The sequence below is a fragment of the Herpailurus yagouaroundi genome, unplaced genomic scaffold (assembly GCF_014898765.1).
Source record: "Herpailurus yagouaroundi ecotype Mexico unplaced genomic scaffold, PumYag 67700, whole genome shotgun sequence".
Lineage (NCBI taxonomy): Eukaryota > Metazoa > Chordata > Mammalia > Carnivora > Felidae > Herpailurus > Herpailurus yagouaroundi.
Genome location: NW_024420499.1, coordinates 6,682,511 through 6,700,822, shown reverse-complemented (window position 1 = coordinate 6,700,822; position 18,312 = coordinate 6,682,511). Strand labels below are relative to the sequence as shown.

The 18,312-nt window shown below is 41.2% G+C and overlaps 1 protein-coding gene across 2 annotated transcripts in view; it reads left to right on the top strand.

Annotated features, from left to right (window-relative positions):
• The window catches only part of VSIG1 (V-set and immunoglobulin domain containing 1), a 34,947-nt gene that overhangs the window by 4,732 nt on the left and 11,903 nt on the right, over nucleotides 1-18,312 (top strand). Inside the window, exons 2-3 of one of the 2 annotated variants that reach the window (XM_040468437.1) lie at nucleotides 8,675-8,838; nucleotides 12,594-12,701. In XM_040468437.1, coding sequence (XP_040324371.1) covers nucleotides 8,675-8,838; nucleotides 12,594-12,701 — 272 coding nt within the window. The remainder of the gene's footprint in view (nucleotides 1-8,674; nucleotides 8,839-12,593; nucleotides 12,702-18,312) is intronic. The other variant, XM_040468438.1, reaches the window with a different exon arrangement.

The following is an 18,312-nucleotide window of genomic DNA, read 5'->3' as shown; positions in this document are numbered from 1 at the left end:
AAATGACTTCCCACTGTGTTGATAGGGAAGGCAGAGATTGTGTCTGTCTTGTTCATTATTGCTTCCCCAGTGGTTAGCACTATATGTGGCACAAAATAGGCTCTATTTGTGTATTTGTCGGTAGGCACCATGGCCTCTTCCATGGCTTGCCTTGTGTGAGAATTAATGCTTACTCTGCCTTCAAGCACTTATACCGAGAGCAGCTTTTAAAAGGTTTGGGGCGGGGGGGGGAGGGGGCGGGAGCAGCGTGCTTACGTTGTCATAAGCTCCCACCATGAGCCCATCCCATAACAGATATTGAGACCCAAACTAGAAGACAAAAAATGATGGCGAAAATCATGGCCAAATAAAACCTGAAAAATCTCTGTTTGGGGGGAAAAGTTTCTGGGAAATTTAATGGCCACCAAATCCCCATGTTGTCCTTTTTATTTTGAACACTTTAAAGACATTTGGAAGTCATCATTTAAGCATAGCCAGAGATGTGTCTAACTTCCAGGAGAAATGAAATGGGGCCTTTGAGGGCAGGAGAGAGCCACTTAGCCTTCCCCAATAAAGTTTCCATCGGAAAGAGTAGCTATTTTCTGTATGCAAATTTTAATTTTTGGAAAGGCATGACCAGAACCAGGACAGCATGGATATAGAGCACTGGGAAGAAGGAAACTGCATTGAGTTAGAAGGTGCTGCATTGTGTCTATCCTAAATCACGTATCTCAATTTATCACAGTATCAATTGCCCTCTCTCTAAACAGCCAACCTCTGGCACAGAAGCAGCTGGACCAGGTGGCCTGGCTGTGACAGAGAACTTGGCTATTGAGTACAGAAAACCAGGGGTCTCAGGACAATGGTGTGCTTTTTCTTCTAATTTTTCAAAATGTTTGTCAATTCCCTGATTCCTTTTGCCTGTCATTAAGTATGAAAAATAAAATGAAAGAAGTCTTTGGGTGTGCAGAATTAGGAAGGGGGCCAGGATTTGGCTTTCTGTACTATTTCCTCTGATCTTCCCATGATCTCTGTATCTTCATTCTACTCCTACTCCTTGTCTGTAACCCTGCAAGCAGCTAGAACTCTCACTCTAGTTCCCCTGCAGCATGAAGAACATCTCTTAAACTTGACCTTTTCTTCTAATACTTATCTGACAGTCTTCTGTTCCATCCTGGAGAACTTCTATACTCTCTGACTTTGCAATGGGTAATAACCAGTTAATCGAGTGAGCCAATGCCTCTATAGTATTCCCCAAAGTATTGTCCCTTATCATAGCCCTTTGGAAGATGCTTGTATAGTACCAAGAATTTCAAGTACGGTGGTGGGCTAGGTTTTTGGGTAGGGGGCTCTTGCGTGGTCCTCCAAATAATAGGGGCAGCTCACTCTTTTGGAAGGCCAACTGTTTTCAAACTTTGTGGTATGAGGACCTTTTTACACTCTTAAAACTTGAGGGACCCCCAAAACGAAGACTGTATATTAGCCAATTTGACAATAAATTATATTTAAAAAAAAAAACTTGAGGGAAATTTCTGGTCTGGATAAAAGGGCATAGATCATGCTTCTCCTTGCTTCTTTCTGTTAAACACAAGTGTAAACCCTCCCTGGAAATAATGTAAGAGACAACCAAGGGAGAACTCTGAAAGACAGTAAGAAGAAAGCAAAATGGTGTGGAGCCTTGGAAATAACACAGTGGCAAGGTGTTTTATGTCTTTCTACCCAACAGAAGAAGGGTAGCCAGTTCTGGCATTTCCAGATCCCAACCTAGCCACAGAGGGCAGCCCAGGGAGGATTATTCTTCCACCAGATCTAATGAAAGTTCCTTTGACATCATGTGAGCCCAACACCACTGGGTGAGTCATCAGAAGCCACACTAACAATCGTAGACAAAGGAAGCATTTTCTTTCCTCACTAGGCCTGAGAACTCACTTTCATCTAGAGATATTGAGGTGGGAGGGTAGAACAGACAAAAGGAATGAAGTCACAGCAAATGTTCAGTTCTGGAAGGCTCTTTGTGTGTGTCTGAGACTCCCCTGCCCCCAGAGACACAGGAGCAGTCAGGGGTACCAGTAGGAGTGTCCCACCATATCAATCCCCCACTGAGAGACACCCAGCAGCCTGACCTAGAGAAACACTTCCACCCTCTCAGGCAATAGGATGAGGGACAAACAGAAGCCCTAGTGACAGCAGATAAACCAAAGAGACCAAAACAATACTGCAGAGATTCTAAAAATTAAACTAGCATTAGAACCACAGCTCACAAAAGTAGGCTGAGACATGTGTGTAAAACATAAATAAAACAAAATAAAAGAGACTGTCTGCTAAAACGACAGATTTAAATAGGAGTTCCATAATAAAATAGACAAAATTTCTATGGGTTTGGACAAATGTATAACGGCATGTATGTGCTATTATATTATCACATAGAGTATATTCACTGCCCTAAAAATCCTCTGTGCTCCACCTATTTATGCTTTCCTCACTACTCACCCCTTGAATCCAATGATCTTTATATTGTCTCCATAGTTTTGCCTTTTCCAGAATATGAAAATTGAAATCATATAGGATATATACTTTCCAGATTGGTTTTTTCATCTAGTAATAAACATTTAATGTCCCTCCATAACTCTTCATTGCTTAATAGCTCTTCTTTTTAGCACTGAATAATATTCCATTGTTTGTATATACCACAGTTTATTGATCCACTCACCTACTGAAGGGCATCTTGATTGCTTCAAAGTTTGGGCAATTATAAATAAGGTTGCTACAAAAAATTCACATGCAGATTTTTGCATGGGTATAAATTTTAAACTTTTGGGGGGTAAATACCAAGAAGCATAATTGCTGGATAATGTGGTGGGATTGTGTTTAGTTTTGTAAAAACAAACACCAAACTTGTCTTCCAAAGTGCCTGTACTATTTTGCATTCCCACCATTAATGAATGAGAGTTCCTGTTGCTCCACATCTTCACCAGCATTTGGTGTTGTCAGTGTTCTGGAATTTGGTCATTCCGATATGTGTGAGGTAGTATCTCATTGTTTTAACTTGCATCCTCCTGATGACATATGATGTGAAGCATCTTTTCATATGCTTATTTGCCATCTATATATCATCTTTGGTGAGATGTCTGTTAAGGTCTTTAATCCGGATATATTTTTTAATGTATTTATTTATTTTTGAGAGAGAGCAAGACAGGGCTCAAGCAGGGGAGGGGCAGAGAGAGAGGGAGACACAGAATCTGAAGCAGGCTCCAGGCTCTGGGCTGTCAGCACAAAGCCCCATGCGGGGCTTGAACTCACAAACCGTGAGATCATGACCTGAGCCAAAGTTGGACACTTAACTGACTGAGCCACCCAGGTACCCCTAATACAGATATTTTTTTATCCAGTTGTTTGTTTTATTATTGAGTTTTAAGAGTTCTTTGTATATTTTAGATAGCAGACCATTATCAGACATGTCTTTTGCAAATGGTTTCTTTTAGTCTGTAGCTTGTTTTCTCATTCTCTTGACAGTGTCTTTTGCAGAGCAGAATATTTTAGTTTTAATAAAGTCTAGATTATCAATTATTTCTTTCATGGATTGTGCTTTTGGTGTTGTATCTAAAAAATTCATTACTATACTTAAGGTCATCTAGATTTTCTCATATTATGTTTTAGAATTTTTATATTTTGCTTTTTTAATTTCTATGATCCATTTTGAGATTATTTTTGTGAAGGGTATAAAATCTGAGTCTCGATTCATTTTTTTGTACATAGGCAGCCAGTTATTCCAGCACCATTTGTTGAAAAGATCATCTTTGCTCCACTGTACTGCCTTTGCTCCTTTGTCAAAGATCAGCTGGGGGCACCTGGGTGGCTCAGTAGGTTAAATGTCTGACTCTTGGTTTCTGCTCAGGTCATGATCTCATGGTTCATGAGTTCGAGCCCTGCGTCCTGCTCCGTGCTGGCAGTGGAGAGCCTGCTTAGGATCTCTATCTCTCCCTCTCTCTGCCTTTCTCTCTCGTTGCCTGTCTCTCTAAAAATAAGTAAATAAATTAAAAAAAAAAGATCAGTTGACTCTTTTATATGCAGGTGGGTCTGTTTCAGGGCTCTCTATTCTGTTCCATTGATCTATTTGTCTATTTGTTTTCACCAATACTATACAGTCTTGATTACTATGGCTTTACAGGAAGTCTTGAAATTTGTTTTTCCAAATTTGGAAGTCAGTCTTTCAAATTTGTTCTTCTCCCTCAGTATTGTGTTAGCTATTCCAGGTCTTTTGCTTTTCCATACAAACTTTAGAATAACTTTGTCAATATCCACAAAATAACTTGCTGGGATTTAGAAAAAAAATTTAATGTTTATTTATTTTTGGGAGAGAGAGACAGAGACAAAGTGCGAGCAGGGGGAGGGGCCGAAAGAGAGGGAGACACAGAATCTGAAGCAGGCTCCAGGCTGTCAGCACAGAGCCCGACACAAGGCTGGAACCCACGAACCACAAGATCATGACCTGAATCGAAGTCGGGCACCTTATCAACTGAGCCACCCAGGCACACCTAACTTGCCGGTATTTTGACTGGAATAACACTGACTCTATAGATCGAGTTGAGAGGAACTGACATCTTGAAAATATTGAGTCTTCCTATTCTATTGAGACATAGAATATCTCTCCATTTATTTTGTTTTATTTCTTTCATCAGAGTTTTCTAGTTTTCCTCCTACAGCTCTTATACAGATTTTGTTACATTTATACTCAAAGTATTTCATTTCATTGGGGGGGGTTGCTAATATAAATGGTATTGTGTTTTTAATTTCAAATTCCACTTGTTCATTGTTGGTATGTAGGAAAGCAATGTACTTTTGTGCATTAACCTTGCATCGTGAAACCTTGCTTTAATCACTATTAGTTCCAGAAGGTTTTTTTGTTGATTCTTTTGGATTTTCTACATAGGCAATCATGTCATTTGTCATTTCCTTCACAACCTGTATACTTTTTGTTTCCTTTTTGTATATTATTGCATTAGCTATAACTTCCAGAATAAGGTTGAAAAGGATTAATGACAGGGAACATCCTTGTCTTGCTCCTGATCTTAGTAGGAAAGCATCTAGTTTCTCATCATTAAGGATGATATTAGCTGCAGGTTTTTTGTAGATGTTCTTTATCAAGTTGAGGAAGTTCCCCTATATTCCTGGAGTTTTTTTTTTTTTTATCACAAATGGACGTTGGACTTTGTCTACTTCTTCTGCATATGCTGATATGATCATGTGACTTTGTCTGATACTTCTGCATATGCTGATATGATCATGTGATTTTAAGAAACCTGTTGATGTGATAGATTGCATTAGTTCATTTTCAAATTTTGAGCCAGTTTTGCATACCTGAGATAAATTCCACTTGGCCATGGTATGGAATTCTTTTTATACATTGTTGGAGTTGATTTACTAGTATTTTGTTGGGATTTTTGCATCTATTTTCATGAGAAATATTGGTCTATAGTTTTTTTTTCTTGTAATGTCTTTGTCTGATTTTAATATTGAGGTGATGTTGACATCATAGGATGAGTTAGGAAATATTCTCTCTGTTCTATCTTCTGAAAGAGATTGTAGAGAATTGGTAAAATTTCTTCCTTAAATGTTTGGTAGAATTCACCAGTGAACTCATCTGGGCCTGGTGCTTTCTGTTTTGGAAGGTTGTTAATTATTGATTCAATTTCTTTAATAGATATACAGTAGATATAGGGTTACCAAAATTGTCTACTTCTTCTTGTGTGAGTTTTACCAGATTGTGTCTTTCTAGGAATTGGTCCATTTTATCCAGGTTATCAACTTTGTGGGCAGAGAGTTATTCCTAATATTTTTTATTATCCTTTTGATGTCCATGGTATCTATAGTCATGACCCTCTTTCTTTTCTGATACTAGTAATTTGTGTTCTCTTTATTTTATTCTTAATTAGACAAATTACAGTCTTACCAATTTTATCGATCTTTTCCAATAGCCAGTTTTGATTTCATTGGTTTTCTGTATTGAATTCCTGTTTCCAATTCCATTGATTTCTGCTCTAATTTTCCTTTTCTTCTCCTTACTTTGGATTTAATTTTTTCTTCTTTTTCTAGTTTCCTAAGGTGCAAGCTTACATGATTGATTTTAAATCTTTTCTTGTTTTCTAATATACGCATTCAATGCTGCAAATGTCTCTCTAAGCACTGCTTCTGTTGCAGTGCTGGCTGAAGGCGGACGCTTAACCGACTGCGCCACCCAGGCGCCCCTAATTTTTAACATTTATTTTTGAGAGAAAGAGACAGAGCATGAGCAGGAGAGGGGCAGAGAGAGTGGGAGACACACAATCAGAAGCATGCTCCAGGCTCTGATCTGTCAGCACAGAGCCCGATGCGGGGCTTGAACTCACAAACTGTGAGATCATGACCTGAGCTGAAGTTGGAAACCCAACTGACTGAGCCACCCAGGCGCTGCTACAATGCTCCTATTTCTGATTTTATCTTCATATGGCCTTTCTTTTTGTGTATTGGTGTCAAATCTCCCTCTTTTTTCTCATGGGGACAACAGTCATTGGATTTAAGGCCCACCCTAAATCCAGAATCACCTCATCCCAAGATCCTTAACTACAGTGCAAAGACCCTATTTCCAAATAAGGTCACCTGGAATTAAAACTTGTACATATCTTTTGGTGGGACACAATTCAACCCACGACAGAGGAGAATTACCTCAACTTAATAAAAAAGCATCTACAAATAACCTAGAAAAAACATATTTTGTATTATGTTATGTACAAGTTGTACATGTAAAGTACCGGAAGTTATGGTGATTGCAATAAGTCATAAAAATAAATTAAAAGCCTATACATTGGAAAGGAAGAAATAAAACTGTCTCAACTGGAGTCTAGATTATATGGAGAACTCTCAAAATTCAACAGTTGAAAATTAAACAGTACAATTAGAAAATGGGCTAGAGATGTGAATAGACCTTTCACATACCATTTGATATGCAAATGGTAAATTATCACAAGAAGTTGTTTAGCATCATTAATTTGCATTAGGGAAATGGAAATTCAAATTACAGTGATATATTACTACACACTTATATAATGGCTGAAGTAGAAAATAGTGACAACACCAAAGGCTGAGGAGGATGTGGAGAAACTGGATCACTCATATGTTATTGGGGGGGGGATGTATATTGGGATAGCCACTCTGGAAAACAGTGTGGCCGATTTTCGTTTTTGTTTTTAATAAAACTAAACACGTAACTATCATCTGACCCAGAAATTGCACTCTTCGGAATTTAGCCCAGGGAAATGGAAATTTATATTCACACAAAAATCTGTACATGAATGTTCATTGGCATTTTATTCAATAGCCCAAACTTGGAAACAACCCAAATGTTCCTAAATGGGTGAATTGTTCAACAAATTGAATGCTGCTAATCAAAGGCAATGAATTACAGATACATACAACAACTTGGGTTCACTGCTAGGTAATTATGATGAATGAAAAAAGCCCATCCCAAGAGGTTACCATACTTCCATCTATATAACATGTGCAAAACGACAAAATTTTAGAAATCGAAGACAGATTGATTAGTGGTTACCAATGCTTAGAATCAGGGATGGGGTGCAGGAGGGAAGAGAGGGTGATTATAAAAGGGCAATATCAGGGATCAGTGTACTGTTCAGTATCCTCATTGCGATGGTAGATACATAAAGCCACCCATGTGATAAAATTGTATAACACTAAATGCATACACACACACGAGTACAAGTAGAACTGGAGAAATACAATACAGTCAGTGGATTGTCTCAATGCCAGTGTCCTAATTGTGATATTATAGTACAGGTTTATAAAATTTTACCACTGTGGGGGGCTGGGTAAATTGTACATGGAATATCTGTGTGATTTCTTAGAACTGTATGTGAATGAATCTACCATTATCTCAATAAAATTTTCAATTAAAAATTATTGAGGACTTCCAAAGAGTTTTTGCTGTGTCAGTTATTGCCATCTATATTCACTGAATTAGAAATTAAAACTAAAAATTATTTGAACAAAAATCCACAAGCACACATTTCATTAGGTGCCAAAGCAATGATGTCACCTGCCATGTAGCTAGTGGAACACTCCACTGTACATTCATGAGAGAATGAGAGTGAAAAAGAAAAATAACATCTTGGCATTATTATGAATATCATTTTGATCTTGAAGCCTCTCAAAATTGCCTTAGGGGTAGGGTGACCAACTTATCCTGGTTTTCCTGGCATTTTCCTGGTTTAAGCACTGAAAGCCCTAGCAAAACCAGTATGGTTTGCCTGAGACTTACCTGATTTTAAAACTGAAAAGTTCCACATCCAAGGAATATGTTAGTCCTGGGCAAACTGGATGGGTTGTTCTCCATACTTATGGACCTTTTTGTGTCCCTGGACAACATTTTAAGAACCTCTGTGCAAGGCCATTCTTATACGGAAGAAATGCACAGTTTGGTGTTATTATCTCATAGGATTTGAGTATTGTCACATTGTAATTTGTTAGATGCTCCCCTACCCCCATGCCCATTGCTTGCTCAGTTTTGCCATACAGCCCATTGTACCTTCTCTTCCTTCCCTTGGATTCCTCAAATAAGATGTCATTGAAAGTGCTTTGTAATGAAAGAGTGTCATCAGAATGTGAGTATGTACCATTTTCTTTTTGATGATTATCTTTTCAGATCAAGGTAGTATGGTACAGGTGACCATCCCAGACAGCGTCGTGAATGTGACTGTTGGATCTGATGTCACGCTTGTCTGTACCTACACCAGCACTGTGGTCTCCCGGGACAAGCTTTCCATCCAGTGGTCATTCTTTCATAAGAAGGACTTACCACCAACTTCCGTAAGGACTTTTTTCCTCAACTATTTCCCTTTGGTAGTTCTGACATAAACTGTTGGGGTCGGTATGTGAAGGAGTGGTAAGCCAGTGACAATAGTGGCAGAACCTCAGATACAAAGAGCTTGAAGACAACTGTTTAGGGAAGACCATCATCTATGTGACTTGGCCTTTGTCCTCTCTTCATATTCAGTTATAGCCTATTATCTCAAATCTGAGTAGGTGAACATTGAATATATTGTGTTTTCTAGAGTAGACAGGAATGGTCCTTCTTATGGGTGAAATGAGCAGTAGTTCTGAAAGGGTTCTCATTCCCCTCGGATAATCTCTCTATTATTTCTAGAAGACCCCAGTTCAAATACATGTCCTACTTGATCTGCAGATCTCTGGCAGATGTAGTATCTGGGATCTGCCTGTCAAGTGAGCTAAGTCATTGTGCCTGACTGAGTCCTGATGGAATGAGACTCCCAGATGGGTAGACAAGGGCCAAGGTAGTGATGAACCGTGGGTAATCAAGGGCAACAGGAAGCTAGAGGATACAGGATAGGGAAAGTAGGCTAGGGTCTGGGCTAAGAGGTTGCTAGAAGAGGGTGCATGAAAGTCAAAGGAGAGTCATTCTACCTGTAAGCTGCCTAATCTCAGGTTTTCTTCATCTGACCTTAAGGGTAATTCCTTTTTAAATTATCCCAAGGACTAAAATTGTATACTCAAAAGTGTGTGTGTGCATGCGTGTGTGTGTGTGAGAGAGAGAGAGGAGAGAAAGAGAGAGCATATGTAACAATCTGCATGAGTGTGCAACATGTCTGCCAATACATAACTCTTGAGAGAAAAGGCCTATAGCTTTCATCAGATTTTCAAAAAGGATATATGGTCCAAAACAAGGATTTCAGAGAAGAAACAAATCAGTATGGTTTGGAATAGTCGGATGTAGTTGAATTGGGCCTTGAAAAAAAGGAAGGGTTTTTATTAGTAGAAAAATGGAGGGTGAGTTGAGTGGGCTAGAGGAGTTTTAAGGGCAGAGGTAGAGAAGAAGGAGGGTGCTAGCTGGGAGGAGCCACACCTTGGCCCTTGTCACTTCAGCCATATCTGGTCTTTTGGAGGTGCTAAGTTCTCTCTTCAACAGAGGGCCTGGACTTTTGTAGCAGGAGACACAGTTCAACATGTGATCTCATTAATGCCACTCTCCAATCAACTTTCAACATTTTTGCCCAGTACTGGTTACCTCAGACAAGTGTCTGAATCACTCTGTGCCTCTCTTCAAAATGTGGTGGAGCACTAACTCTCTCCTGCAATTTCATGGGGAATCCGCTAACATAATGCATGTGAAAATGCTTGGAAAAAATATAAAGTCCTGTAAGTTTTCTCCCTTGTAAACAGCTTTATCACCTTAATTAGCAGTAGCAGCAACAACAGTAATTTTACCACTTTTTGTCACCCAAATGCCCTGACCCAAGACCTCACATATTGCAATCAACTGAGAAAACATCCCTTTCCTTTGCAGGTTGCTCTCTCAGATTGTGGATGGTGATAATCATGTGAAATTTCTTCCTTTTGAAAATTCAGTTTCCTAAATAGTCTTTTCAATACATTCTTTATCTGCAGGCTTGAAGGCTTTCCCATTTTGCCAGTAGAGGCCGAATTTAGAGAGGCCTTGCCAATGTATTTTTAGTTTTTTTTTTTGTTTGTTTGTTTGTTTGTTTTTATATATGCTTGGTACTCAAATCCAGATGTCCTCAACTGCCTGGAAGTGAGGCCGGGGCCAATTTGAGGTCAAAAATACAAATCGTTCTTTACGCCTTTTCTGACACTGGAATTTACAAGGCCGCCTCTTGGTTGAACTATGTAGTTATGGGTTGGGAGCCGCAGGCAGGAGGATCTTGTGACCAGCAGTGAGTTTTTTGTAGGCCTGGAGATACACAGAAGGTGCAGGTGATTGAACTGAACATGGCTTAAACTCAGGGCATCTCTTCGGGGCACTTTGGAAAGAAACTATTAAAATGTTATTTGTTGAGTAGATTATTTCCTTGCCATTTGCCTCCTTCTTCAAAATGGCAAGTACAGGCTAGGCAAGGAATTTAAGCTATCTAGGGTTTGGGGATGTCCAAATCAAAGGAGGTCCTCTGGGCTGAGCCACTGATTCAGTGAGAACATGTTTCTTGATCTTAAAACATTAAAAAAAAAAATTTAATGTTTATTTATTTTTGAAGAGAGAGAGAGAAAGAGAGAGAGGCTGTGGGCAGGGAAGGGGCAGAGAGAGAGGGAGACACAGAATCCAAAGCAGGCTTCAGGTTCTGAGCCATCAGCACAGAGCCTGATGAGGGGCACAGATTCGTGTACTGGAAGATCGTGACCTGAACCGAAGCCAGACGCTCAACCGACTGAGCCACCCAGGTGCCCCATTGATCTTAAAACATTTTAGATGTGGGGCGCCTGGGTGGCGCAGTCGGTTAAGCGTCCGACTTCAGCCAGGTCACGATCTTGCGGTCCGTGAGTTCGAGCCCCGCGTCGGGCTCTGGGCTGATGGCTCAGAGCCTGGAGCCTGTTTCCGATTCTGTGTCTCCCTCTCTCTCTGCCCCTTGCCCATTCATGCTCTGTCTCTCTCTGTCCCAAAAATAAATAAAAAAAAAAAAAAAAACATTTTAGATGCTTCTCCAAGTGCATGAGACCTGTGCTATGCCTGTGCCTCAGCTGCATAGAAGACAGGGTAGAGTAGGTCTAACACTTGGCTTAGATACAGTGAAAAACACCTCTATAAAGTCAAGCTTTCACTTCTTTCTCTTTTTCCATCTTGCTTCAGCTTATTCCAGTGAGATCCACATTTCAACCATCCTTGGGGGTCGACTTCCAGAGAACTGGAGTCCCTCCCCTCTTTTCGCATCCTGGCAAGCATGTGCTTCTCTCTGCTTTTCCACATGAGTAATTTTGGAGCACCAGTGGAAACCTCCTGATGGATATTGGTTCTACTCCTTGCTTTGCTACTTACTTGCTGGCTGGGTGACCTTAGGCAATTCAGTTGACTCTTCAGAGGGTCAGTTTTCCCATCTGTGTAATGGCGCTACTTACCTACCTCATAGGTTTACTGTGAAGATTAAATGAGACGATGCTTGTAAAGCACTGAGAAGCCTTCCATGTAGTAGCCATTCAATGAATGTGTAGTAATTGAATGTGTAATTCAATGAATTCAATTCAAAGTGTATCATTACTTACAAAATGGTGATTTTGCAAAATCCCCATCCCATCAATACCCTCTGAATCATAGGCACTAGGGAATCCAGCCCTACAAGAAACATTTAGTATAGCTTAACAGCTGGGGCAGAGCTCTTGGGGGAATCCTGGCCCAGGATTAGTTTCCTGTTCCACTGACTGCCAGGTCCGTGTGTCTAAAGACAAGGGTCAGGCTTCTCTGCCTGCTCCTATTGCTGAACAGAAAGTCTGCTCAACAATGAAGTTGTAGACCTCTTCAGTTGAGATGGTATTTTTCAAAATGGCATTTGGCCTCTATTTCAAATTCATTTCTTCTGTGAGTACGTCCATGCATCCAGAATTCAGTAAAGCATGTAGTATGTTAATCTAGGAAGGGCTGGTGAACATTTGGGGGATGATAAAAAGAGACAGCTGTGCCATTAGACAATTCTATGATTTATGGGCGTAAGATGTTGCCAGACTGATCACTGAGTGATTCAATTCAACTCCTGGGTTGATGTGGCAGTTTACCATGTAGCATTCAGCTCTCAGATCCACCCATTTCTGCTCAAACACAGCACAGCCCGTGCCTCAATACTGAGGGTATGGAGGAAAAGGCAGTCAGTCAGTGTCTAAATATGGCGCATGCAAGAGACGCTCGGGGAAGATGTAGCTGGACCTCTCAGGTAAGAACACCTATTGGTGTACTACTGGACCCCTTCATTGTTTGGAATACCTAGGGCAATGACACCAGCCTTTAGGAGTGGGATGGTATGGTTCAAATTTGATAACGGTCCAAATCAGCACAAGCTCTTGGCAAAACTGGGATAGTCTTGAGTTTGCCTTCTCGTGCCCATGTCTGGAATTCTTTTTAGCCTCCTCCAAAAGGCTCAGGGATATACTGCTGCCTTGATCACGGAAGTGGCCAACTCTTGCCATAGGCTCATATTCTTCTCCTACCCCAACATCATTGTGTTAAAGGATCAGTTGACTCCAAGCTATAGTGTTTCTCAGCACCCAGGGGAGGGTGTTATCTCTTACTGACTATCCCCTCCAAGGGGTTCCTTTGGTGAATGGGGACTGCAAAGGTATCCCATAAGTCTTCCGACCAGGAGGGCCAGGATATTTATTAGCAAGTCCCTCCTTTTAGAGAAGCCTTCCTCTTGGAAGACATGGACAGTTTTAGATGATCAATCCTTCATCAAGGACACTTAGTTGAAGACTCTAGGCCCTGGAACAGGCAAGTTAGCATGGAAATCTGGGGCGGTTTTGTGCCCCTCTGATCACACCAATTTCCTCCTCTTCCACCCAGACACTAACTGGTAAAACTAAAGAGATCTCACCTGCCCATGAACAGAACAGGCATTGATCTTACTTAGCATAGGTCTCACAGACAGTACTAACTCTTCTATAACATCCATACTGGATGGAACCCTTTGCCATTTTCATCTCCCCAACATACATTTAATGTGGACAACTTCCTTCCAGAACCTAATGTCATCATATTCTGTGGATGTTCAGATTCTCCCCACCTGGCCTCTCCTTAACAAATACCATTATATCAAATGCTTTTTAAATGTTGGCAGGGTGGGGGTGTATCATTTCCTCACATGCACTTGAAAACGAAGGGTGTGTTGGTTTAATTGTTATAAATGAGATCTATAACGGGCAGTTAGTAGGTGGTGGCTAGAGATATTGAATATCTTGCTGTATGTAGGATAAACCTACGTGAGAAAGAATTGTCTGCCCAAAATACCAGTGTCACTCCCATTGAGAAACACTCCAAGTTCTTCCCTTCCCACCACCCCTCCCATCAAAGTTTATCTATTCTATATCTCATTGCCTCAGTTGTATACTCTTGCTAAATCTGATCAATTAACCTAATGCTAAGGTGTTAGGGACTGGTGATATTTTATTATTTTATTATTTTTTATTTAAAAAATTGTTAGTATTTATTTATTTTTGAGAGACAGAGACAGAGCATGAGTGTCAGAGGGGGAGAGAGAGAGGGAGACACAAAACTCGTAGCAGGCTCCAGGCTCTGCACTGTCAGCACAAAGCCCGACTCGGAGCTCAAACCCATGTACTGGGAGATCATGACCTGAGCTGAAGTTAGACGCTTAACCACTGAGCCAAGCACCCCTACTGATATTTAATTTTGTTCTCTTCCAAAGAAAATCGTGTAAGCATAGACTTTCTGCGCCTTCACCCAAAGGAAGCCATTCAAATGGTGGGATCTAGGGCAACTGTCAGGCTGGGCAAGTAGTAGTTTGAATACAGGGATATCTTTCTATTGGTGTTCTTTCCCTCCCCTGTGCAACCTGTCCACAAGGACAGTCCAGAAAAAGTGCTGGGCTTGAGGCCATTGCCACTCCACACTCTTCCCTTCCCAAGGCTAGCCCCTTTATGAGTCGTGCGGGAAAGCAAAAAGCTGAAGGGAAAGAAAGGGTGGCTTGCTGTGGACTTCCACACCCTCCACATTTCCAAAAGGAACCCACAAAAGCAGCTCTGGAGGCTAAGTGCATTTATAAATTCCAACTCAGCCTCAAACAGAAAGCAGACTGAATTCTTTCAACCCTTCTTGTTTATACTCCTGCCTCTAGTTAGAGAACAATATCACAAAGCTGAGGGAAAAAAAAATCTTTTTGGACAAATCTGGCTCCCAGCTGCATGGTGTCATGTGAATAGGAACTTGGCACAGTAGGAGGGGAAAGGCTGTTATTGCAGCTGGCAGATGTCTAAGGCATCAGGTGGTGAGACTGCTCGGCATGGGAAGCATCGTGCCAATGAATAGCAGCAATTGGCAGGAAAAGGGTTGGGCTGGAGTAAGGGATGGAATGGCCCCAAAAGGGAAAGATTACCTAAGAATCATCTTCCTCGCCTAAGGCAGGACTATGAGTGCCATTTTCACGTATTCAGGGAGAGTCAGGAGGTCCGGATTCCAGATCTGCTTATAAATTGAGTGATCTTGGAAAAATCACTTTCTCTTTTGGAGCCTCCAGTGTCCTTTTCTGTTATAGAAGATGAATCAGAGGTTGCAAATTGGAGGCCTCTGGGCCCAATTTGGCCAGTGGATGCATGTTCTTGACCGGCCCGGGATTGTGTGTGTTTCCATAGTTTGAAAGCCTTGTGTGCATTGGCTCCCCAGTTCACCACATTCCCCACTCTCCTCTATGATATTACCAGTAGCCACCATCCCCTCTCAGCTGTTTCCCATAACCCCATAACCCCAATATCCATCTGGCTCCTGAAGGGTCATCAACTTTAGAAACCATAAACGAAGTGATCTCTAAAGGGGTCTTATAACTAATGTGTCTCCATATCAGCCTCGAACATCACAAGGAGCAGAGAGGACCTTGGGAGAAAAGTAGGGCATCCATGAAGCACAAGTAGGCCAAAAACTAACAAGTACCACTTAAGGGAACACTTGGATAGGTGTGATTTTCTTTAAGCAGATTTTCTCTCCCCTACCTCCCAAAGGATATGGCCTGTTGAACATCCATGGCTTTTCCTGGACCTCAGTTGCTTTGATCTCTAAACTGACAATATACTTTCTTTGAAAAGGTACAAGCCTCACAGGATCATGGGCTGGGTCTTGGCCATTGTTCAGCTTTGATTTTTAAAAGAGTTATTCTTTTGTGGCAAATGGAACCTCGTTTCAGTACTTCCTGTGTGATTAGATAAGCAGTTTCAGGAAAACATTCCTTTTTTTTTTTTTTCTTTACAAGGACAGTGTGACAGCATGGACTTCCCCTAACAGAAAAGTCCCTCCATCTCTGTGTCTGGCCCACTGGCTAGCCCTGGGGACTTTCCTTCTCAGGCCAAGGCTTTTCCCTTTTAGGTGCCCATTGTTATCCCTCCTCACCTCCGTTCCTATCCCTGACACCTTTTAGTATTATTTGTGAAAGGGCAAGATATATATATGAGGTTACAGTGTGAGGAGCTTGGGTAGAAGCGTTGGTGAAGGTCCTTTTTTTTAAAAAAAAATGTTTAACGTTTTATTTTATTATTGAGAGACAGAGGCAGACAGAGCATGAGCATGGGAGGGGCAGAGAGAGGAGGAGACACAGAATCTGAAGCAGGCTCCAGTCTCTGAGCCATCAGCACAAAGCCCAACGCGGGGCCTGAACTCACAAACTGCATGATCATGACCTGAGCAGAAGTTGGACATCTAACCGACTGAGCCACCAGGCACTCCAGTGAAGGTCCTTTTACAGGGAAGTTACAAGTCCAGGGCCTCATGACTTACCTGCTCATTGCACCTTGCTTCATAACCAACACTGTGACTTTTACAGTGGCTTCTTTGAATGTTCTAGTCCTGGCCTAAAACATGCTTTCTTGGGTCTCTGCTCTCTGCAGAAACCAGATATTTTCTCCCTACCCTCTGGCACTGGCTGAGGGCTTTAGGCAGGACTGATGTATCTTGTTGTGATGTCGCCAGGCCACAGCATAAGACAGGCTGACTCACCCCTCCCCCAGTCTTCCCAGGAGCAGGGGTAGCAGCCAGATGTCTAAGGTGTAGAAGGGCTTCCTTGAGGGACCGCAGGATGTGTTCCAGGTAAAAGTCCACAGGACCTCAAATTGTTGACTAGAAAGTAAATAAGCCCAATGCTGGCTAGTGAAATGGAAAGCCGGATAGCTTGGGTGTTAACCCAGATTAAGGTAATAGACCTTTGATGAGCTGAACCTCCTCCTGGACCACTGGGATACCTTGTGTTAATGTTGACTTTCCAGTTTGTAAGTCCAACAAGACTCCTTTGGGACAAAAGTTAGTGATTTCAGTAGGTGTGAGTGGACAAATTGAATTATAAATGGCTCATTTGTAGCAGGAAAAAAAGCTAGTTGATATTAGAGAACTCAGGGAGAGAAACGGGTTTTTTTCTCCTTCAATATGCTCTTTGAATTTTCCCTCAGAATCTACCTTTCTGCTTTAGTTTAAAAATATATTGGCTTTCTATTTGAAGGGGAATATATCTGAATTTATCTTGATAATATTTTTTGGTTTGCTGATTGCCTTCCCTCCCTCATCCTATTAAGGTAAATAGCACTGGACAAGGAATTAGAAGAACTGGGTGCTAGATCTTTCCCCGCTGGAAACTTTGTGTGTGTCTTTTTTTTTTCCCCCTCTCTGGGCTTCAGTTTCTTCTAAAATGTTAGAAGAGTGAATTCAATGAATAAGGCTCTTTAAGTACATTTTATGAAAACATTAATTAGTTCTGGACTAGCGCAATACCAGTTTATTAAATAATAAACAATCACTTGAACACACATTTATATAAAACTAACAAAGTGTGTGCATAGACTGTGTACAATGAAGAAATCTTAGGGATCACCTAGTCCCATGATACCCAAGCTTCAACCCCTTATGTCTTTATGATTTTTGTCATAATTGTGCGCCCCCAGCAGTATTATTTAATGTCATTTTCTATATTGACTTGGTTTCTTCAAATTTTAAAAATATCTTAGTGTCACCCTAAGCAATAATATCCATGAAGTCACAGACTTGATGTGCTAGATATGTGTCTTTGTAATAAGTTTTCATTTATGTGCCACCTAAAATCAACTTATGTGCCTAGACTTGGGGAATACATCTCATAATTTGGACGATCTTGCTTGGGCTCCTCCTTCAGATGTGGAAACTCAAGGTTGGAAAGATGATTAAATAACAGAGTTTCTTATCACAAAGTTTCTTATCACAGGTTGCCATGGAGGCATAACCAGAGGCCACCTTCCCTGACTATGTCACAGTCAGAGGCAGAGCTGTGGCTAAAGCCCAGACCATCTGATTCCTAGATCAGGCCTCTTTCCACCTCACCATGCCGCTCCCACGGTTGCCATTATGATCTAACTATTCATATCTCTACTAGAGATGAGACTAGAATCCAGGTCTTCCTTGACTGTGGTAAATTATAATAATAATAAATGAATCCTGTGACTTCGGGTGAGCCATTTAATCTTTCTGGATTTGAGTGCCCTTATTTGTCTAAATGAAAGAATAACTCCAGTTCTGCCTCCTTCCACGTGAGGAGAATGGTACTCGCTGCCATTGGCGAAGCACTTCCTAGGCCACTATGAGGGGATGGGATAAACAGGATAAACCCAAGTTCGCTTCTCCAAAGGAGTATGTGTGTATGAATACTCTAACTTTAGGAAAACCAGATATTCTTGCAGTCCCACTGAGTAAAGTAAACTCAAATCACACACTGTCTATAGTCTGGGGCGCGGGGGCGGGGGGGAATGATGGTTTTGGTTTCCCATCAGGGCAATTGTGTTTTAGGCAGTGAGTTTCCTCCAGGT